This window comes from Salvelinus fontinalis, chromosome 33 (assembly GCF_029448725.1).
Source record: "Salvelinus fontinalis isolate EN_2023a chromosome 33, ASM2944872v1, whole genome shotgun sequence".
NCBI classification, from domain to species: Eukaryota; Metazoa; Chordata; class Actinopteri; order Salmoniformes; family Salmonidae; genus Salvelinus; species Salvelinus fontinalis.
The window spans coordinates 18,283,853-18,307,622 of NC_074697.1; the positions used below are offsets into that span (position 1 = coordinate 18,283,853).

The following is a 23,770-nucleotide window of genomic DNA, read 5'->3' on the forward strand; positions in this document are numbered from 1 at the left end:
TAGACAGCTGCCTCTGATTGAGAACCACACCCGGCCAAACACAACGAAATACAAAACATAGAAAATGAACATAGAATGCCCACCCAAATCACACCCTGACCAAACCAAAATAGAGACATAAAAAGCTCTCTACAGTCAGGGCGTCACATAGGGTTAGGGTGACCCAGTTAGCCACTGGTGCCAAAATGGAACAGTTAAGGTATTAGGTATGTAACCGTTTCGATCAGTTGTAACCATTCTGACCATTTGTTGACCCATCAGACTCTGACTGTCCAGCCCCAGCCTCTAATCCTGTGTTAACCTCATTTCAAGTACCTGTTATTTACATGGGAATTGTAACACAGTTTGATACTCCCCAAAGCGTATCTATTTATTGTGATTGTATTACTTAAGCCCAGTATAAGGACTTTAGCACTGTTTTTAGAGTATATGGGTTGTCGTCGTCCGAGGAAGAGGAATGGGACCAAAGTGCAGCGTGGTAAGTGTTCATTACTTTTTATTTAAACTGAACACTAAACAAAAACAACAAAGTGAATAACCGAAACTAAAACAGTCCTGTCAGGTGCAAAACACTAAACAGAAAACAACTACCCACAAAAACCATGTGGGAAAAAGCTACCTAAGTATGGTTCTCAATCAGAGACAACGATAGACAGCTGCCTCTGATTGAGAACCACACCCGGCCAAACACAACGAAATACAAAACATAGAAAATGAACATAGAATGCCCACCCAAATCACACCCTGACCAAACCAAAATAGAGACATAAAAAGCTCTCTACAGTCAGGGCGTCACATAGGGTTAGGGTGACCCAGTTAGCCACTGGTGCTATAATACCTACAGTTAAGGTATTAGGTATGTAACCGTTTCGATCAGTTGTAACCATTCTGACCATTTGTTGACCCATCAGACTCTGACTGTCCAGCCCCAGCCTCTAATCCTGTGAAGGACCCTCTCCTCCAGTTGATCTCCCTCCAGAAGGCCTCTGGTTCCTGGGTCCTGGAGGCAGCGTTGGCTGAGGTGCTGGGGAAGACTGAGGAGGAGGTGGCCAAGCCAAAGCCTGCACCGGTAGGTCCACAGAAATAAACTGAGACTCAGCAATATGAGCGTGCTGCAAGACTCTGTACTCACACAGAGTATCTGCATGTATGCTCTGTAGAAAGACCATCAGCTCTGGACAAAGGCATGATGACCATTCAACTGGATCTCACCATGATTCCCATGTCTCAGTATCCTTATCTTCTGCCTCTTTCCTTGCTTTCTCTCGTTCTCTTTCCCTTACTCACTTTTTCTATCTCACTCTGTCTCTCTCTCTCTGTCTGTCTGTCTGTCTGTCTGTCTGTCTGTCTGTCTGTCTGTCTGTCTGTCTGTCGCTGTCTGTCTGTCTGTCTGTCTGTCTGTCTGTCTGTCTGTCTGTCTCTGTGTCTGTCTGTCTGTCTGTCTCTGTGTCTGTCTGTCTCTGTCGCTGTCTGTCTGTCTCTGTCTGTCGCTGTCTGTCTGTCTCTGTCTGTCTGTCTGTCTGTCTGTCTGTCTGTCTGTCTTTCTTTCTCTCTCTCTCCCCGTCTGTCTTTCTGTCCCTCTCTTTCTCTCTCACTCACTCAGGTGGACCAGGAGGTGTGGGCCACGGTTCTAGCCCTGGTATGGCTCTATGGGTTCAAGATGGAGGCTCAGGAGGAGTGGCAGTTTCTGGCCACGAAGGCAGTATCATGGATCCAGGCTCAGAAAGGTAGCTATAGCTCACTCTCATAGACCTGGCATCTAAACTCTTGGCCTTCGTCTCACCTGATTGGAAATAAATTGTTTAGGTGAAAGCAATTTCCTGGTTGGGATCCACTGTATTACTTAAATTACAAATATTTGTATTTTGAGTATAATCATTCACAATACAATGTTTGTGGTATTTTGTCTTCTAACAAGTGTTTGAAGATGCATTTTGTCCACCCTTGTCCCCATAATGCCACAGTATAATGATCCCTGTCCCGGTGATGTGTTTCAGCAGCCAGTGTGTCCGAGTGTGTCCAGGCTGGGAACACCCTTCTGGGTTGCCAGGTGCAGAAAGACACATTGGGGCTCTGAGACGTTCACCCTGGCTGTCCCCCACACTCCTGCTACTCTACTCGGGGTCAGATATACACGCAAACCCACCTGCTCCTGGTCCCCTCCTTAAAGCAACATGGTGGAACTAGCTACTGTACCGGTCTGAACAAGCCCAATTATCAACCTCTTACCTATATTAGCCTACTGTCATTTAATGTAGGGGCACTTATGTATCGGTTGTTATTAACATATCAACATGAATCTATGTATTACCAATACCGCTATACTTGTTAGACTTTGCTTTGGTTATCAATTCCATAAAGCCTACTGGAAACAATGTGTTAACAGTACTTGTCATCACTAACCAAAATGCTTGGTAAAATGGAAAGCTAGATGAGTGCCTTTACTGTGTGATCATGTAACACTGTCTATATTCATGTATTTCCTCATATTTTACCACTGTACTTTAAAATCATATGATAAAATCCATGATATTCTACATCTTTATTGGTCATTTCATCTATTTTATTAATGACTCCACTCTGTTCCTTCTGCATGGAACTCAATGATATTCTACATCTTTATCGGTAATTTTATCTATTTTATTAATGACACCAACCTCTGTTCCTTCTTCATGGAACCTAGATCAGGAGGGGCCACCCCTCCAGGAGAGCCACTGGGTGTGCAGGCTTTTGTTTCAGCCCTGCTCTAAGGGGTTTAATCTGGGCTGGAACAGAAACCTGCACCTCCAGTAGCTCTCCAGTAGTGTTCGGTAACTCCTGATGAAGAAGAGTAGGGAGGCTAGAAGACCACGTTGAATATAGGTCAGTGTGTTATGATACTTGAAGGCAGAATTATTCACAGACATATACTATGTTTACTACCCAGTTCCTTTACCGTATCCTGAGAAGCTCACCAACCATTCCTACTTGTTGCTTAGTAACGCTGGACCTTTTACCCCATCTACAGGCACAAGACAGGAGAACATCTCTGTACTACAGTGGTTATGGCATTCCAGCCATTCCCTCGCTACATGTCTCTCTAGTAACTTAGCCCAGTCAGTTAATCATATGATCTTGTTCAAGCAGCCAGGCGCCAGCGGACAGACTGGATATTCTCAGACCACCCGTCTATGTGTCCGTCTGAGTCATGCTCTCGTTCCCAACTCACCAAATATTTAATTGATCACACACAGCATCTTCTTGTGTAGTTTATTTACTGCTACTTCAGGACTTTACTTCAGGACTTTAATTGGCTCTGTGTTGTAGACTCTAAATATAGCCTGCTGACAGTCTTTCCTGCAGTGGTTAGTCAGTCTGCACCTGCCACCCAGGCAACAGCCCCTGTCAACACACACACACACACACACACACACACACACACACACACACACACACACACACACACACACACACACACACACACACACACACACACACACACACACACACACACACACACACAGGATGGTTATGTTTTCAGGAACACACACTCTGGATGTTGTTTTATTTAGGCCCCTGAACCCCCCTGGAGATGCTGGGAAACTTCCCCTGGGAAACTTCCCCGATGTTAATATTGTTCACCCTGTCAGATCACCAATAGCAAGGAAGATAGTAGGCGTGACAATGAACTCTGGCCAATGGATTGAATGCACAACGATTACTATTGACGTTTGCCTTTATAAACCAGGAAGAAGTAGCCTCTTCGTATATTAATTCTAAACGAAAGTAGAAACGGAGGGATATTATCACGAGGAACAGTGAAACGCAATCATTGAAAACCAGCCTATCACACATTTTAAGGTAATATGTTACAGAGTAGCTTCGTTTGGGGATGACTAGTCTATTATGTGAAAGCGTTGAGTTGTAAAAAAATATAAAATAATCAGACATCACTGAAATGGCACTGAGCCTCCTTTGCTTATTATTGTTGGTGGCCAATATACGTTATAAATAGCCATTCAATTCGATCTCATCAACATACAGTATCACACTATCCTTATTTTATGGAGGTTTAGTTTAGCTTGCTAGAATAGGCGCAGTCAGGGTGTGACAAGACCTTGATCATGAAGCTCCGTTCCATTACATGACACGTAAGTCATTGGAAGGCAGCGTCTTCTGGATGGGGTGTTTTGTTATTAAAGAGGCCCGACGATCATTTTGATCATTATCACACATCGCTTGTGGGACGGTTATAGAAGCATAGGGAACTTATCTTTCAGATCAGCGTGAAATATATATATATATATTTTATAAAACTTTTAATTGATACACATCTTTTCATAGGTTAGTGTTCCTACACGGCCATAATCATCTCCATGTTACAGAAGACAAAGGCTGTCTATAGACTTGACAGTGAATGCCAAAGATTTGTATAACTAACCCAAGATAGAGCCTGTCGTTTTCAATAGGAACAAATTAATCATAGTGGGCAGAACAAGCAAGGTGGGCAGAGCCAAGCACGAACTAGTGGGATTACCACATTCTAGCATTTTATATAAAAAATAATAATAATGTAACCTTTATTTAACTAGGCAAGTCAGTTAAGAACAAATTCTTATTTACAATGACGGCCTACCCCGGGCCAAACCTTAACGATCCTGGGCCAATTGTGCACAGCCCTATGGGACTCCCAAACACAGCCTGTTGTGATTCAGCCTGGAGTCGAACTAGTGTCTGTAGTGACATCTCTAGCACTGAGATGCAGTGCCTTAGACTGCTGCGCCACTCTGGAGCACCTTGCATTTCCGTAGCCGGATTGTGTCAAGACTGAGGAGACATCCGCACACAATGCGTCCCTGACCACCTGAAGAGGTCAGACAGATCTGAACACAATACAGCCACAATGCGACTTTTCCTATTCTGATAGCAGAAGTCACATGTTAGTGTCAAGTGTAGACACAGAGAGAGGGACCACGTGCTAATTAGCCATCTAGCATGCTCTGAACACCTGTGTGTAATGGAAGAAGGCCACCAGAAATGTGTTGTCACTGAAAAATACTGTCGGCTGCAACTGTGATAAAGCAGGTTAAAACTGTGTATAGCACAAGAGGCTGCTGAGGGGAGGATAATAATAATGGCTGGACAGAGAATGGAAGGGCATCAAACACATGGAAACCATGATGTATTTGATACCATTCCACTGATTCCGCGCCAGGCATTACCACGAGCCCGTCCTCCCAAATTAAGGTGACCCCAGCCTCCTGTGGTGTACAGTAAGTGTGTATTTTGCATTTAAAAAAATTGTTTTCATGTGATATGAAAATAAAGGACTTTATGTTTCTAGAACCGTATCGCAATTGAGAAACGATTCATTTTTAGATGGAGTATTTGGCTGTTTTGGCTGCCAGAGCCAGTCTAACGGTGAAAATAACATGTAAGGTCCTTGGACCTTTAGGAGTAACGTTAAGGTTGTTTTAGAGTACGTATTGGCTGGGCTCGATATGACTGTGCCAGAGCAACAAGCAAAGTGACTGCAGCTCAGGGTCTGTTCAAGAGTGTGCATCGTTACAGAACGTTCAGAAATGCATAATGTTGGGGAGACCGGAGACAATAGTGAATTTTGTTTAGTCTTCTATTCTACTGTTCAGAGACCACTTGAACTAGACCAGTAATTTTATGATATAGGACACTGACATCTGTCTACTAATTATTCATGCTATTTAGGTCTGTATATAAGACTCTCACAACCAGAAGTTGCATAAATAACTCTACATTTAGCATACAGCAGGACCTGTTAACAATATTCATTTTAATCCGAATAGTCAGAACGTTACACGTGATTGAAATAGTAGCTGGGGTCAAATATAACACCTAAAAAATAAAACATGTAAACTCCTGAATCATGAATGTTTATGAATTAGCATATTATCTAGCCTAGGTAGTGCAGATATAGCACCCACTATAGGCTACATATTAAATAGGTTATGATAATGGTTTTGCGAGAAATATACAGTACCAGTCAAAAGTTTGGACACCTACTCATTCAAGGGTTTTTCTTTGTTTTTACTATTTTCTACATAGAATAATAGTGAAGACATCAAAACTATGAAATAATACTCATGTAACTCATGTAAAAAATCTGTTAAACAAATCAAAATATATTTTATATTCTTCACAGTTGCCACACTTTGCCTTGAACACACTTGGCATTCTCTCAACCAGCTTCACCTGGAATGCTTGAAGGAGTTACCACATATGCTGAGCACTTGTTGGCTGCTTTTCCTTCACTCTGCGGTCCAACTCATCCCAAACCATCTCAATTGGGTTGAGGTCAGGTGATTGTGGAGGGCAGGTCATCTGATGCAGCACTCAATCACTCCTTCTTGGTCAAATAGACCTTAAACAGCCTGGAGGTGTGTTAGATCATTGTCCTTTTTTTAAGTGTGTTTTTATTTAAACTTTATTTAACTAGGCAAGTCAGTTTGTGCCGCCTTATGAGACTCCCAATCACAGCCAGATGTGATGCAGCCTGGATACAAACCAGGTACTGCAGTGATTCCTCTTGCACTGGGATGTAGTGTCTTAGACCACTGCGCCACTCGGGAGAACACTCGGGAGTTGTGTTGAAAAACAAATGATAGTTCCACTAAGAGCAAACCAGATGGGATGGCGTATCGCTGCAGAATGCTTTGGTAGCCATTCTGGTTAAGTGTGCCTTGAATTCTAAATAAATCACAGTGTCACCAGCAAAGCACCATCACACCTCTTCCTCCATCTTCACGGTGGGAACCACACATGCGGAGATCATCCGTTCACCTACTCTGTGTCTCACAAAGGTGGTTGGAACCTCAAATTTAGACTCATCAGACCAAAGGACAGATTTCCACTGGTCTTATGTCCATTGCTTGTGTTTCTTGGCCCAAGCAAGACTCTTCTTATTATTGGTGTCCTTTAGTAGCAATTCAACTATGAAGGCCTGATTCACGCAGTCTTTGAACAGTTGATGTTGAGATGTGTCTGTTACTTGAACTCTGTGAAGCATTTATTTGGGCTGCAATTTCTGAGGCTGGTAACTGTAATGACCCTCTGCAGTAGAGGTAACTGGGTCTTCCTTTCCTGTGGCGGTCCTCGTGAGAGCCAGTTTCATCGTAGCGCTTGATGGTTTTTGCGACTGCACTTGAAGAAACTCTCAAAGTTCTTAATTTTGACTGACCTTCATGTCTTAAAGTGATGGACTGTCATTTCTCTTTGCTTATTTGAGCTGTTCCTGCCATAATGTGGACATGGTCTTTTACCAAATAGGGCTATACAAAATTCAAACGTGTTCATTATCTCGATATGTGGATTGAGAAATCAAATGGAACCCTGTTTACAACTCTGTATAGAAAAGAAACGGACAGAAATACTCTATTACAGGGGGACAGCTTCCATCCTGAGCCATTAAAAAGAGGACTTCCAAGAAGCCAATTTTTTAGACTGCGCCGTATATGCCACTTCACAGAGGATTATCTAGAAAAAGCAGCGGAGATGAGCATGAGGTTTCTAAGAAGAGGCTATTCGTCACAATGTGTGGATGAAGCTCATAATTTGGCATTGGAACAAACACGAGATGAACTGCTACAAAAAAGACCCGCTAAAGCTAAAGAACACTCCGTAATGTTCACAACTACATATACTTTGAATTCGCGAAAAGTGGGAGATGTGGTCAAGAAACACTGGCATATTTTATCATCGGACCCAGCTTTGCCGGCTGAATTTAAATATCCACCACGTATTGTGTATAGGAGAGGTCGCAATTTACGCAATAAATTGGTTCATGCCAACTGCCAGCCACAAAAGAAAATTAGCCAAGCTCTTTTACGCCCTCTACCAAATGGTAGCTATAAATGCAGAGGATGCGCACAGTGCAACAATATGATGAAGTGTGAATATTTCTGCCACCCACACACAGGAAAACGGTTCCAAATAAATGACATTATTACGTGTTCCACCACCCATGTTATTTACATTATTAAATGTCCATGTGGGCTCTGTTATGTCGGTAAAACCACCCGCTCTCTCAAACAGAGAATTAGTGAACATAAATTCAATCAGCAGAAACGAGAGGGATTATCCAGTCGCTGTACATTTCAATGACCTGAAGCATTACATTTCCACCTTTTAGATTTTGTGGCATAGAGAAAGTTAAGATATCAGACAGGGGAGGAGATATTAATAATACTCTGAGTAAAAGAAAATGTTTTTGGATTTTCACCCTCCAGACATTATTTCCTAAAGGACTTAATGATGAAATGCCTATGTATGTTATGTTGTGAATTTGAACATGAAATATGTGTCTATTGTAGATTATTCTGACGTTTTTCGTACGATGTACACAATGACTAATGAAAACTTGCTATGTCCTCATTGACATTTTACAGACGTGTTCAATACGCCTTATTTATACACTTTTGTAATATTTATGAAATGCATATTGTTATATTTGGTAGCACTTATTTGTTTTTCCTTTGCCTCCAACCCCCTTCGATGTGTAGAACGGATGTGGGTGGGGCCAGGTCTACATAAGGGTGTGCGGTTTCCTTTTTCCTTCACCAAATAGGGCTGTCTTCTGTACACCACCCCTACCTTGTCATGTCTCAAACGCATTAAGAAGAAAATAAATTTGACTTATGAACTTTTATCAAGGCACTCATGTTAATTGAAAAGCATTCCATGTGACTACCTCATGAAGCTGGTTGAGAGAATCCCAAGAGTGTGCAAAACTGTCATTAAGGCAAAGGGTGGCTACTATGAAGGATCTAAAATATATTTTGATTTGTTTAACACTTTTTTTGGTTACTACTTGATTCCATATGTGTTATTTCATAGTTTTGATGTCTTCACTATTATTCTACAATGTAGAAAATAGTAAAAATGTAGAAACCCTTGAATGAGTAGGTGTGTCCAAACTTTTGACTGGTACTGTATATTAGAACAAGAATATTAACACAACTTTTTTATACATTTTACTGAGTTACAATTCATCAACGGAAATCAGTGAAATTAAAAATATTCAATAGGCCCTAATTTGTGGGCTGGGGTGCAGCCACGGGTTAATACTTTCTTTTCCCCACAAGGGCTTTATTACAGACAGAAATACCCCACGCTTCTTGATATGCTACACCTGTCATGTGAATGAATTATATTGGCGGAGATAGGAGATATGCTCACTAACAGGGATGTAAAGAAATTTGTGCGTAACATTTAAGAGAAATCAGCTTTTGGTGCGTATGGAACATTTCTGGGATCTTTTATTTCAGCTCAGTATCACTAAACATTTTGCATTTATATTGTAGTTATTTATTTATTTTTCTTTTGTATTTATTAAATTATTATTTTAAATTACTTTTACCCCTTTTCTCCCCAATTTTTTTAGATCTTGGCTCATCGCTGCAACTCCCCAACGGGCTTGGGAGAGGAAGGTGAAGTCATGCGTCCTCCAAAACATGACCCACCTAACTGTGCTCCTTAACACCCACCAGCTTAACCCAGAAGCCAGCTGCACCAATGTTTCGGAGGAAACACTGTTCAACTGGCATCCAGGGTCAGCGTGCAGGCACCCGGCCCACCACAAGGAGTCAGTAGAGCGCGATGAGTCAAGTAAAGCCCCACCGGCCAAACCCTCCCCTAACCCAGACAACGCTGGGCCAATTGTGCGCTGTTCAATCACAGCCAGGTTTATGAACCTGCGACTGTAGTAACGCCTCTAGCACTACTGCATGCAATGTAGTGCCTTAGACAGCTGTGCCACTCGGGAGCCCGTGTTTATATTTTTGTTCAGTAAAGAGATAGTTATGTACGTAACCAATATTTACAGTTACACCCCTGTTTCTGCATGGCTGTTTTGTTCCTCTCAAAACATGTTTTTTTTTTTTTTTTTTTTTTTTTTCAATTTTACCCCCTTTTCGTGGTATCCAATTGTTAGTAGTTACTATCTTGTCTCATCGCTACAACTCCCGTACGGGCTCAGGAGAGACGAAGGTTGAAAGCCATGCGTCCTCCGAAACACAACCCAACCAAGCCGCACTGCTTCTTAACACAGCGCGCATCCAACCCGGAAGCCAGCCGCACCAATGTGTCGGAGGAAACACCGTGCACCTGGCGACCTTGGTTAGCGTGCACTGCGCCCAGCCCGCCACAGGAGTCGCTGGTGTGCGATGAGACAAGGATATCCCTACCGGCCAAACCCTCCCTAACCCAGACGACGCTAGGCCAATTGTGCGTCGCCCCACGGACCTCCCGGTCGCGGCCGACCCAGAGTCTCTGGTGGCACAGCTAGCCCTGCGATGCAGTGCCCTAGACCACTGCACCACCCGGGAGGCCCTTAAAACATTTAGAGTTATCTGATGCTTCCCAGATTATATCTGTTTGCAATTTATTTGGCAGTCTACAGTAGTGTTTCCCAACCTGGGGTACTAGGACCCCTGAGGGTATTTGACCTATCCACAGGGGGTACTTGAGAAGAGTCATGAGACTATAGGCTAACTGGTTACATGCACATGAGCGGGTACTTCAGGGATACTCTAGACAGAGCAAAATGTACTTGGTGGTACAGTAACCTACTCCACAGGACCCCAAGGCTATTTAAAGTTATTATTTGTTTAATTCATACCATCTTAAAGTTTAAGTCACTTGTTGTTTTCATAATTTGGCTGCTTGGCTCAGGATCATTTTAATACTGTGCTACAGTTGCCCCCAACTCTAGCAGCCATGACTAAACCTAATGTGCCTACAGCAAGAGACAACAATTGTGACATGTCTATCATGTCAATGTTTTGCCAACCGACAGTGATCAAAATGATGCTAGTTTAAGTTCTTAGACATTAATGCTCTGGGAAAAACAAGAAAAATACAGCCGGTAGATGAACTACATTCACCCCTTGCCCATAAACGTGTAATTAGTATGAAACTTTTGAAACAGGGAGAGAACCTAAATGGAACAATTGAATAGGATCTCTATGACTAGTTCAACCAGAGGTTACACAGGATGGACACTGGACAGAGATTGACATTATTGCGTCAAGCTGCTGTGATCATTTCATTGTTTATTGTTCACAAGAAATTCAGGCTTGGTTATGTCCTTTTTACACAAAGCAACTGTTGTATGAGGAAATGTGTTCTGGGAAGACCAATACTGTATTACCTTACAAAGCAATATTCTTTATCAGCAACCAGCAGTTATGGTGCATGACCATCATGGTTAGATAAACCTCTCCAATGGCCCTTATCTTACTGTCAGTAGTGGCATTCTGTGGCTGCCTTTTATAAAACAATTTATCATAAACGCTTGGCATATTACGATTTATTGTTGCATGCCAATTAACTTAATTGAAGTGATGTGAACAGTGCCTAATTCAAGTTAAGAGGACAATAATATCACACCTGACTTCCCCATTCAGGTGCCGAAATGGTGAACTGCTGTGGATTGATAACTGTCAAGAATGAACCAGGTACTGTTTGAAAGCAGAAATTATTGTTTACTTCCATGTCTGTGTGGATTTTCATTCTCCCAGACATGAGCTCTCATCAGTATCTTGTTTATCCTCTCTCCATCCATCCCTCCCTCTCTCAGTGCCTCTGAAGAGTATTGCTGTGGAAGTGAGTGTCCAGGGGCATGTGGCCACTGTGAGCTCCACTCTGCAGTATGAGAACCAGGAGGAGAGCCCTCTGGAGGCCATCTTTGTTTTCCCTCTGCCAGGAGAGGCTGCTGTCTGCAGGTTCAGCGCCAAGATAGGACAGACTGAGGTGGTGGCTGAGGTTCAGGAGAAACAAAAGGTGAGGGGAAATGACAAGTCAACAATGAGACAAAAGCAACAATGCAGATCTACATTTCTTTTCTTTTTTTTCAGGATTCATTTCATGTTTATAACAATCAATAACATGTTTGTACAAATGTTGTTACTAGTGTAGTTACATAGTTACTACACAGGTTTAAGAACAACTTGGTGTAAAGTCTTACTGGGCAACTATACCCAATTGGTTAACAAAGCAGTCTATGACTTGCAGAGCTTCAAGAATCAGTATTATCCTTTTGACCACTCTCATATCACTATTGTCTCAGGCTGATGATGCATCCTTGTGTTCCTCTGTCCCCCTCTCAGGCGCGGGAGCAGTATGATGATTCGTTGAGCTCGGGCCAGCAGGCCTTCCTATTGGAGGAGAGTGATGAGAGCCCGGATGTGTTCAAGCTGAGTGTAGGTAGTCTGCCTCCAGGGGAGAAGGCCTCTGTCAGCCTAGACTATGTGACAGAGCTGGCTGTACAGGCTGACGATGGCCTGAGGCTCTGCCTGCCCGCCGTGCTCAACCCCCGCTATCAACCCCAGGGTAAGAACATGTGCCCCTGTATGGAGAGACACAAACCACTAATACATCATAGTGCAGTGTAAAACCTTGTGGGCAGCAGTGTGACTAGGAACCAGCAACTGGTCACATAGGGTGGTGGACTTCAGTCCTGCTCTTGGAGACCCACAGGAAGTGGTGCAGGCTTTAGGTCCAGTCCAATCACCCACAAATTAGCATGTTTCTGTTCATCTCTTTCCTCTCTGGTCTTCTCTCTGTCTCTCTACCTCCTCCTCCCTCCCTGACCCCATCTCTCTCTAAGGGTCAGACAGTGGTAGTGGTGGCAGTGCCCTGGTGTCCTCGGTGCCTGCTGCTTCTGTGCCCTACAGTCTGTCCCTCAGTGCCCGTGTGTCGTCCCCTCATCCCATCTGTAGAGTAGAGTCCAACTGTCCCCTGGACCCACTCAACTACCTCAACACAGAGAAAACCCAAGCCACGGTACCTTGTGTGTGTGAGTGTGTGTGTGTGTGTGTGTGTGTTCATATGCATGTTTAAGTGTGTTTATTTTATACACAGTCAAATCAAATTGTATTGGTCACATACACATGGTTAGCAGCTGTTAATGTGAGTGTAGCGAAATGCTTGTGCTTCTAGTTCCGGCAGTGCAGTAATTATATAACAAGTAATCTAACAATTCCCCAACAACTACCTAATACACACATCTAAAGGGGTGAATGAGAATATGTACAGTTGAAGTCGGAAGTTTACATACACCTTAGCCAAATGCATTTAAACTCAGTTTTTCACAATTCCTGACATTTAATCCTAGTAAAAATTCCCTGTCTTAGGTCAGTTAGGATCACCACTTTATTTTAAGAATGTGAAATATCAGAATAATAGTAGAGTGATTTATTTCAGCTTTTATTTCTTTCATCACTTTCCCAGTGGGTCAGAAGTTTACATACACTCATTAGTATTTGGTAGCATTGCCTTTAAATTATTTAACTTGGGTCAAACGTTTCGGGTAGCCTTCCACCAGCTGCCCACAATAAGTTGGGTGAATTTTGTCCCATTCCTCCTGACAGAGCTGGTGTAACTGAGTCAGGTTTGTAGACCTCCTTGCTCGCACCCGCTTTTCAGTTCTGCCCACAAATTTTCTTTAGGATTGAGGTCAGGGCTTTGTGATGGCCACTCCAATACCTTGACTTTGTTGTCCTTAAGCCATTTTGCCACAAATTTGGAAGTATGCTTGGGGTCATTGTCCATTTGGAAGACCCGTTTGCGACCAAGCTTTAACTTCTTGACTGATGTCTTGATGTTGCTTCAATATATCCACATAATTTTCCTCCCTCATGATGCCATCTATTTTGTGAAGTGCACCAGCCCATCCACACAACATGATGCTCCCACCCCTGTGCTTCATGGTTGGGATGGTGTTCTTTTTCTTGCAAGCCTCCCCCTTTTTCCTCCAAACATAACAATGTTCATTATGGCTAAACAGTTCTATTTTTGTTTCATAAGACTAGGGGACATTTCTCCAAAAAGTACAAAAAGTACATGTGCATTTGCAAACCGTAGTCAGGCTTTTTTATGTCGGTTTTGGAGCAGTGGCTTCCTTGCTGAGCGGCCTCTCAGATTATGTTGATATAGGACTCGTTTTACTGTGGTGTCGTGTCTTTTGCTATGCCGGATTAAGTGATATGACATGCTATTCTATAAAATCCTTTCTCTGTAATTAATATTACCTGATTGAGCTAATCATGTAAATGTAATTAACTAGAAAGTCGGGGCACCACGAAAGAGTATTTATGGAGCTGTTATCTTCCGAATAAACTCTTAAAAACCTAGTAATATTTTACATCAATAGCAGTCAATATTTATCGTCACCTTATTTCAGTCTCCTCTGAAAGTTGTAAATTCTTGGTTATCTTCACGAACCCTGGCTAACAAGTTGAATCAGCAATACAAAATTGGGTTTAATTACTTATTTACTAAATACCTAACTGATCACACAGAATTACATATACACAGAATGCAAATTATGTCATACAGAAAACGTCCCTGGTGGACGGAGCCGACATGACAGCTGGTTACACAAAGGAAAGGGGGTTGGGTTTGAGTGAAAGAGCGGGAAGACTGAGGAACAAAGGGAGAAGCTATGCTATCGTAAATACAGTATCTTATGCATTCTAAATTACCGCCCATTTGGAAAAGGGAAATGCAATAAATATTTACTCTGAGCTGCGCTTTTGTAGGTTGTTCGTAGATGCCTACCGTGTTGCCCAACAGAGATCTTGCTGTCCTCGGAAGAATGTCTCTGGTGGTAAATGGGATACGTTGTAGTATCGTTGTTGTGTGTTAGATTGGATACGTCGTCCGTCCTTTCCTAGCCCACGTTTACAGCGTCCGCTACTAACTCAACGGCTCGGAGGTATCACTTCTGTAGTGAATAAGAGTGCAAAGTTCATACCATTCGCCACCAAAGCTCACGCTGAGGTTGGCTTAGTTCTGTAGTTATTATCTGAATCCTTCTGACATCGGACCGTCGCCCTAATGTACCCGGGACAGGAGGTTACATTTTCGTCAAGGGCTTACTGTAAATAGTGGAGGTAGAGAGGAGTGTGTTTCATAGTTTATAACCAATGTCTCTTCACAGGGGCGGGCCACTGATTGAGCAAAGCTCTAACCTTATGAAAACCCAATTCTCTCATTTGGAAACTTACATTAAAATTACATTAAATCTTTTCACAAATAGTTTCATATTTAAACATTTAAATTGCACAACAATTCCATGTGAATCTGATAACTAGAATGTGTAGACTTTCCCAGATACAGTTAATGTCATCCTGTCATCACTCATAATGTCTCAGATGACAACCGAACTGACATCATATTCATTAAGTACCAACACATATTTTCAACTGGTTCTATTACCGAAATATGGTTCCTCTCCCTCCACTTGTTTGATGTTCCCAGACTCTCTATGTTTAACAAAGACTATTCAAGAGTCCTTCAGTAGAGTCAGAGAGAGAGGGAAGGGAGAAAGGTATTCATGGGGGGGTCATAAACCTTACCCACAGGCCAGCGTCATGACAGTGGATATAGATACTTTTGTACCTGTTTCCTCCAGCATCTTCACAAGGTCCTTTGCTGCTGTTCTGGGATTGATTTGCACTTTTCGCACCAAAGTACGTTAATCTCAAGGAGACAGAACGCGTCTCCTTCCTGAGCAGAATGACGGCTGCGTGGTCCCATGGTGTTTATACTTGCGTACTATTGTTTGTACAGATGAACGTGATACCTTCAGGCATTTTGGAAATTGCTCCCAAGGATGAACTAGACTTGTGGAGGTCTACAATTTTTCTTGGCTGATTTCTTCTGATATTCCCATGATGTCAAGCAAAGAGACACTGAGTTTGAAGGTAGGCCTTGAAATGCATCCACAGGTACACCTCCAATTGACTCAAATGATGTCAATTAGCCTATCAGAAGCTTCTAAAGCCATGACATCATTTTCTGGAATTTTCCAAGCTGTTTAAAGGCACAGTCAACTTAGTGTATGTAAACTTCTGACCCACTGGAATTGTGATACAGTGAATTATAAGTGAAATAATCTGTCTGTAAACAATTGTTGGAAAAATTACTTGTGTCATGTGTAACGGATGTGAAATGGCTAGCTAGTTAGAGCGGTGGTGCGCGCCAGTTGCCTTTCAATCGGTGACGTCACTTGCTCTGAGACCTTGAAGTAGTGGTTCCTCTTGCTCTGCAAGGGTCGCGGCTTTTGTGGAGCGATGGGTAACAATGCTTCGTGGGTGACTGTTGTTGATGTGTGCAGAGGGTCCCTGGTTCGCGCCCGAGGTCGGGGCGAGGGGACGGACTAAAGTAAAACTGTTACATTGATGCTGTTGACCCAGATCACTGGTTGCTGCGGAAAAGGAGGAGGTCGAAAGGGGGGTGAGTGTAACGGATGTGAAATGGCTAGCTAGTTAGCGGTGGTGCGCGCCAGTTGCCTTTCAATCGGTGACGTCACTTGCTCTGAGACCTTGAAGTAGTGGTTCCCCTTGCTCTGCAAGGGCCGCGGCTTTTGTGGAGCGATGGGTAACGATGCTTCGTCGGTGACTGTTGTTGATGTGTGCAGAGGGTCCCTGGTTCGCGCCCGAGGTCGAGGCGAGGGGACGGACTAAAGTTAAACTGTTACACATGCACAGAGTAGATGTTCTAACCGACTTGCCAAAACTATAGTTCGTTAATAAGACATTTGTGGAGTTGTTGAAAAACAAGTTTTAATGACTCCAACCTAAGTGTATGTAAACTTCCGACTTCAACTGTACAAATAAGTACATGGATGAGCGATGGCCGAGCGGCATAGGCAAGGTGCAGTAGATGGTATAAAATACAGGATATACATGTGATATAAGTAATGTAAGATATGTACCAGTCCCATTCTACTTGAGACACACCTACTCATTCCAGCGTTTTTCTTTATTTTAACTTTTTTCTACTTTGTAGAACAATAGTGAAGACATCAAAACTATGAAATAACACATGGAATCATGTAGTATCCCAATTTTTTTTTTAACAAATCAAAATATATTAGAGATTCTTCAAAGTAGCCACCCTTTGCCTTGATGACAGCTTTGCACACTCTTGGCATTCTCTCAACCAGCTTAATGAGGTAGTCACCTGGAATGCATTTCAATTATCAAATGTGCCTTGTTAAAAGTTAATTTGTGGAATTTCTTTACTGCGTTTTAGCCAATCAGTTGTGTTGTGACAAGGTAGGGGTGGTATACAGAAGAAATCCATATTTGGTAAAAGACCAAAACCATATTATGTCAAGAACAGCTCAAATAAGCAAAGAGAAACAATAGTCCATTACTTTAAGTCAATCTGGAACTTTGAAAGTTTCTTCAAGTGCAGTTGCAAAAGCGCTATGATGAAACTGGCTCTCATGAGGACCGCCACAGGAAAGGAAGACCCAGAGTTACCTCTGCTGCAGAAGATGAGTTCATTAGAGTTACCAGCCTCAGAAATTGCAGCCCAAATAAATTCTTCAGAGTTTAAGTAACAGACACATCTCAACATCAACTGTTGAGAGGAGACTGCGTGAATCAGGCCTTCATGGTCGAATTGCAAATGAACCACTACTAAGGACACCAACAAGAAGAAGAGACTTGCTTGGGCCAAAAAACACGAGCAATGGACATTAGACCGGTGGAAATCTGTCCTTTGGTCTGATGAGTCCAAATTTGAGAGAAAATAGGTGAACGGATGATCTCTGCATGTGTGGTTCCCACTGTGAAGCATGGAGGAGGTGTGATGGTGTGGGGGGTGCTTTGATGGTAACACTGTCGGGGATTTATTTAGAATTTAAGGCACAATTAACCAGCAGGTCTACCACAGCATTCTGCAGCGATACCCCATCCCATCTGGTTTGCACTTAGTGGAACTATTATTTGTTTATCAAAAGGAGAACACCTCCAGGCTGTGTAAGTGCAATTTGACCAAGAAAGATAGTGATTGAGTGCTGCATCAGATGACCTGGCCTCCACAATCACCCGACCTTAACCCATTTTAGATGGTTTGGAATGAGTTGGACCGCAGAGTGAAGGAAAAGCAGCCAACATGTGCTCAGCATCTGTGGGATCTCCTTCAAGACTGTTGGAAAAGCATTCCAGGTGAAGCTGGTTGAGAGAATGCCAAGAGTGTGCGAAGCTGTCATTAAGGCCAAGGGTGGCAACTTTGAAGAATGTATAATATAAAATATATTTTGATTTGTTTAACACTTTTTTGGGGTTAATACATGATTCCATATATGTTATTTCATAGTTTTGATGTCTTCACTATTATTCTACAATGTAAAAATTAAGAAAAACCCCTTGAATGAGTAGGTGTGTCCAAACTTTTGACTGGTACTGTACGTACGTATGAATGTCTGAGTGTACAGTATGTCTGTGTGCGTACACTCTCACTAGCACCATGAACCATCCGAATCATTCATAGTTGTTAAATTCCCTCTCAGACTGCTCTGTCTTCATGTGAATGTTGTTCTAACTGCAGGTCAGTCTGGCTGCAGGTCATCAATTTGACCGGGACGTTGAGCTGTTGTTGTATTACCAAGACACCCATCAGCCTACTGCTATAGTAGAGGCAGCACAGACTTCTGCCATGCCAGGTGAGGGGGGGGTGGGTTTACTCTGTTGTAGATGTGTGGAGATGAGATCAATGAGTAGTCTAGTCTCCTACCTTAATCCATGTTTACATAGAGGAACATGGTGAGACAGAAGATACAGTAGATGTAGTGTAGAGATGGAGAAAGAGGACAAAGGCTGTTGAACACTTCTGTCTCTCTCTCTCTTTATCGCTCCCAGGCTCTCTGATGGGCGACCCAGTGGTCATGCTGAGCCTGTACCCAGAGTTCCCCAACGATGTGATGTCATCGATGACCTCACTCGGGGAATTCCTTTTTGTTGTGGATCGCTCTGGCAGCATGTCATTCTCCATGCACAATGGGTCTGGGGCTCAGGACCGCATTGGCAGTGCCAGGGTATACACACACACACACACACACACACACACACACACACACACACACACACACACACACACACACACACACACACACACACACACACACACACACACACACACACACACACACACACACACACACACACACACACACACACACACACACACACACACACACACACACACACACACACACACACACACACACACACACACACAGCCCTGCACTAGTAAATTAACATCTCAATCTGCACAGGATTCACCAAGAGATGGTTTAGAGTGAAATCCAGTACACAGTGGTTACTCTGTAGTCTTCCATTCTTTAAGCATGTCCTATATGGTTTATTGAATAGTAAAAACACTTGAATTTCTCTCTTGCAGGATACTCTGCTGCTCTTGCTGAAAAGCCTGCCAATGGGGTGCTACTTCAACATCATCGGCTTTGGGTCCAGTTATGAGTCCTTCTTTCCGTGAGTGTTCTCTACTTTCAACCCTCGTCTCAGTCAGGTCAAGTCAGTGTCTGAGGACTTACGTTTTTTACAAACACATTTAGCTGTGTCATTCGAGGGTTTTATCATGTATGTTGTACCAGGTAGTCCAAATCCAAAGATAATCGGTGACAGTGTTTGACAGTTAATGTTTACATCTTTTTTTAAATTTGACCTTTATTTAACTAGGCAAGTCAGTTAAGAACAAATTCTTATTTTCAATGACTGCCTAGGAACAGTGGGTTAACTACCTTGTTCAGGGGCAGAACGATGAGCTAATCATTTGCAGCAGGTAGGGGTAGAGCCCTCACGGTGACGGTATTACCGCCACACCAACTGTCACGAGTCATGAAGGCAGTCAAATTCCACATGACCATTTAGTCACGGTAATTAGGCTTCTCCAAGCTCTGATGCTGCTGATGGTCATTAGTAGCCCACCAAACTTTCTAACTGCCTGGTACTCAGCACTCTATTGTCCCTCTAATCACTCTGACATATATGCAAATGTCATCAAACACTTCATGAGAGCCCATGAGCTCATGTTGTGCAACATTTCTGTAGGCTATGCAATTGCGTGAGAAAACAGAGTTTTGATGGCCTCTATAGGCTAGGCCTACTGTATTTATTAATCTTTATTCATCAACTTTCCTAATATTAAGCACATTGATTTGCTTTACAACAGGAGTATAGCCTACCTGGCTGTCATGAATATGAACCATAGCAAAAGTGTCCTCCATTCGCTATTTATGTGCATAGTCCTCCATTTGCTATTGAAGTGCTATTTTCTCATGCCCCTGTTCTGAGACAGGTGCATGATAATGGTCCATTCTAAGTCAAAATAAATATCACTCATTTATTAAATGTAAAGACAACATTCAATTAAGAATAGTCTGATGGGTGACAACGTTAGAATATCTCTTATGATTTAAAAAAAAATCTATTTTAATTTCACCTTTATTTAACCAGGTAGGCCAGTTGGGAACAAGTTCTCATTTACAACTGCGACCTGGCCAAGATAAAGCAAAGCAGTGCGACAAATTACAACGCAGTTACACATGGAATAAACAAACGTACAGTCAATAACACAATGGAAAAAAATCTGTATACAGTGTGTGCAAATGAAGTAAGGAGGTAAGGCAATAAAAATGCCATAGTGGCGAAGTAATTACAATGTAGCATTAACACTGGAGTGATAGATGTGCAGATGATGATGTGCAAGTAGATTGATGTTTTATCAGTGGCGATTTTAGCATGTAAATCTTGGTGGGTCAAACAACAATAACAAATGTTGATGCATGCCAGCAAAGCCACAACACAACACTAAACATACATTCAATGCACTATAACGGTGACAAATGGTGCCCACAAACTGTTAGGGCCTACATAAAGCTGTCCCAAAAGCAGAGCGCCCTTTTCAGCACCATGGAGTGAATCCTTACCACCGCTACACCTGGTTATCAGCGAGCCTTGTCTGGCAGCGAAACAGTTCATTCAGCCTCAAAAAAAACAAAGACTTGCTTAAACAAATGTGGTTTATACTAACAATTGAGATGTACAAACTATGGCATAAGGGAACGACGAGCGGATAAGAGGCAATCCAAGCTAGGTCGGATGTAGTCAATATAACTATTTGTTCAGCGCTTTTGAAATGTACAGCAGCAGAATTCAGAACATGGGCCGTTCTTACAGTATTCTCCCTGTACACCAAGTCAGAACCGTAGGTTAAATAAAGGGGGCTTATAAGCAGACAATGAAAGCTCTTACAATATTCAATGATTACATTTCTTGAAAACAGGCTATTGGCTAAATGGGAGGAAAGGGACCAAATTATTAGGGTGAGGCACATGGGCTACTAACTGCTTACTACACAACATACACTTAGTATTACTTTCTTGGCTACAGTATACATATCTCCCTGGCATATTACATCATTTACGTAGCAGCATACAAGACATTTTTGGACTCACCTTATTGTGCTGTGCTCACTTGAACAGGAAGGTGGCGCGGCGGTCCTTCTTGTGGGCTCTAGAAAGAGGCCCGAGTTCCCGACTTGGAATAACCGTTCAGTTATTTTCCCAGTCGGAGATACTGTTTTCCCCCAGAGTTCCCAGTTGTCTTGAACGCGGCAGAAGTCATGCTGGATTGACCGCATGGCCAATGTATAAAAATTTTACCAATTGGATATCACACAAAATTGGTGAGAAAAGGGGGTATTTAATTTAAGGATAAACATTCACACGCAATGCCATGGGCCAGAAGTTACGATCTTGTCTCATTGCTGCAACTCCCCTATGGACTCGGCGAAGGTCGAAAGCCTCACTGCTTCTTGACACACTGCTCGCTTAACCCGGAAGCCAGCTGCACCAATGTGTCATGGGAAACACTGTTGAACTGACGACTGCAGTCAGCTTGCAGGCGCCCGGCACAAGGAGTCGCTAGAGCACAATGAGACAAGGAAATCCCGGCCGGCCAAGCCCTCCCCTAATCCGGACGACACTGGGCCAATGAGGGCTGAGGCTGCGGTCGCGCCTCAGCCCTCATTGTTGAATTTGCAATTTCCAACTTGTTGTGTAATGTGTGTCCGATGAGCACCGATATGTTTTATCTAATAATTTCTCATATGACAAGTGTCGTGATGTAGCTATTAGTAATATGATGACATGCTATTTATCGAATAATTCATTGTGTAGTTATTATGTGATTTAAATTAATCATGTAACAATTACCTCATTAGTAACCTGGTGCACCACAGGAAAAGTTTGTTTAACGAGTTACCGTTTCCCAAATTAACTCAAGAAAATCTGAATCTCGATATCATAGCATTTCCTCATATCAGTCTCATTCTGAAAATTCCATGATCCGTTAAATCTGCAGGAACGCTAGTCTACATGATGACTCAGGAATACATAAATTGTCTTAATTATTTATTTACTTACTAAATAATCACACAGAATTACATAAACACACACACAGGATAGATTATACATTGATTACCAACTAAATGTAATAAAAAGTCCCTCGTGGACTAACCCGATATGACGGCTTGTTACACAATGAAAAAGGGTGGGGAAAGAAAGAGCGGGAGAAGGGGAGACAAAGGAATTCAACTATCGTACATGCAGTTGAATAATACGCTCTTGTAAATATGGACATTTACATTTAACATTTAAGTCATTTAGCAGACGCTCTTATCCAGAGCGACTTACAAGTACATATATTCAAACTTTTTTGTACTGGCCCCCCGTGGGAATCGAACCCACAACCCTGGCATTGCAAGCGCCATGCTCTACCAACTGAGCTACACGGGACATTTAGCACCCTAACAACCACTCATTCGGATTTAGAAATGCAATGTACATATTTACGCTTGTATGTCTTTGTCGTCTCTCTCTGTTGAAATTGCCCGATCAGCCTGTGGAGAGTAGTTCATCAGAAAGTCTCTGGATGTGTAAGTCTCTTGTTGTCCACCAGAGGTCCCCATGTCCGCAGTAGCAATCTTCTTCTTTGTTCTGGAAGTGTCCGTTCAAATGGATACATCAGAGTACCACACGGTGGTGGGAGGGAAATGTTCTTCCCTTCTCATCCCTGTTAGACTGGATCCTTCAAAAGGTACACACGTAGTGGCCCTCGGCCGAGTTTACTAGACTAAAGTACTTAAACAGCTGCAGACTGAATGTTCCGATGTAGTCTTTATCTTAACTCAAAGTGAGTCTTACCATTTTCTGGTCTGGTAGAGTCTAACCATTCCTGATGTCCGGCTCAACACCGTCCGTATACTGGTCTCAATGTTTGATTATTCAGGGTACAGTTAGAACCTATTTACACGCCAGTAGCAACCTGGCAATGTACTGGTCTCTTGAGATGTTGTTCTTCTCTGTTGAACGTTTCAGAGTTTCTAACCATCTCGTGTCGATCATGCTGGTCTAGTAATTCTTTAGGGGAAAAAGGGGCATTCCCTCCTTTGGCATAATGTTTGTGCTCACGTGGGCGTGGTTACTGACTTGGCAAAAGTCTCTATGAAAAAATGTTACCTCAGTTAGAAGGTTAAAATCACATTTAATCTTCTCACAAATAGTTTCAAATTTAATCATATACGTTTTACAATATTTAGATGTAAACCTGACCCCTTGAATGTGTACACTTTCAGAGATAAAGCTATTTAGTTATACCGTCCTTAACGATATCACATAACAACAACTGATTTTATATGATTATTGTTTAAGTTCCACCAACTATTTCAAACATTATTTACATTAGAAATATTGTTTCAATGTCCAAACTTTTGATGTTACAGTACTGCAAAATCAATCTCTTTTGTAACAAAGGGATTTTTAACTTCCATTTCTGCATAGTGGAAGAGAGAGTTCCTGCAAGGAACCGTCATAAAACTGGCCAACTCCCCCAGGAGGGGGGGGGGGGGTCTTCTCTTGAAACCTTTGGTTAGCCGGCACCTT

General features: G+C 42.5%; 2 protein-coding genes across 3 annotated transcripts in view; both read left to right on the top strand.

The window, feature by feature from the left end:
* Positions 1-2,539, top strand: part of LOC129831778 (von Willebrand factor A domain-containing protein 5A-like) — a 39,266-nt gene extending 36,727 nt beyond the window's left edge. Inside the window, exons 18-21 of one of the 2 annotated variants that reach the window (XM_055895215.1) lie at positions 425-478; positions 912-1,069; positions 1,604-1,727; positions 1,998-2,539. In XM_055895215.1, the coding sequence (XP_055751190.1) occupies positions 425-478; positions 912-1,069; positions 1,604-1,727; positions 1,998-2,077 (416 nt within the window). In that variant the 3' untranslated portion in view covers positions 2,078-2,539. The remainder of the gene's footprint in view (positions 1-424; positions 479-911; positions 1,070-1,603; positions 1,728-1,997) is intronic. The other variant, XM_055895216.1, reaches the window with a different exon arrangement.
* Positions 2,540-3,699: 1,160 nt separating this feature from the next.
* LOC129831780 (von Willebrand factor A domain-containing protein 5A-like) overlaps positions 3,700-23,770 on the top strand; it is a 38,694-nt gene continuing 18,623 nt past the window's right edge. Inside the window, exons 1-8 of the mRNA XM_055895218.1 lie at positions 3,700-3,840; positions 11,418-11,468; positions 11,591-11,793; positions 12,120-12,342; positions 12,620-12,795; positions 18,358-18,472; positions 18,669-18,844; positions 19,210-19,298. Coding sequence (XP_055751193.1) covers positions 11,426-11,468; positions 11,591-11,793; positions 12,120-12,342; positions 12,620-12,795; positions 18,358-18,472; positions 18,669-18,844; positions 19,210-19,298 — 1,025 coding nt within the window. The 5' untranslated portion in view covers positions 3,700-3,840; positions 11,418-11,425. The remainder of the gene's footprint in view (positions 3,841-11,417; positions 11,469-11,590; positions 11,794-12,119; positions 12,343-12,619; positions 12,796-18,357; positions 18,473-18,668; positions 18,845-19,209; positions 19,299-23,770) is intronic.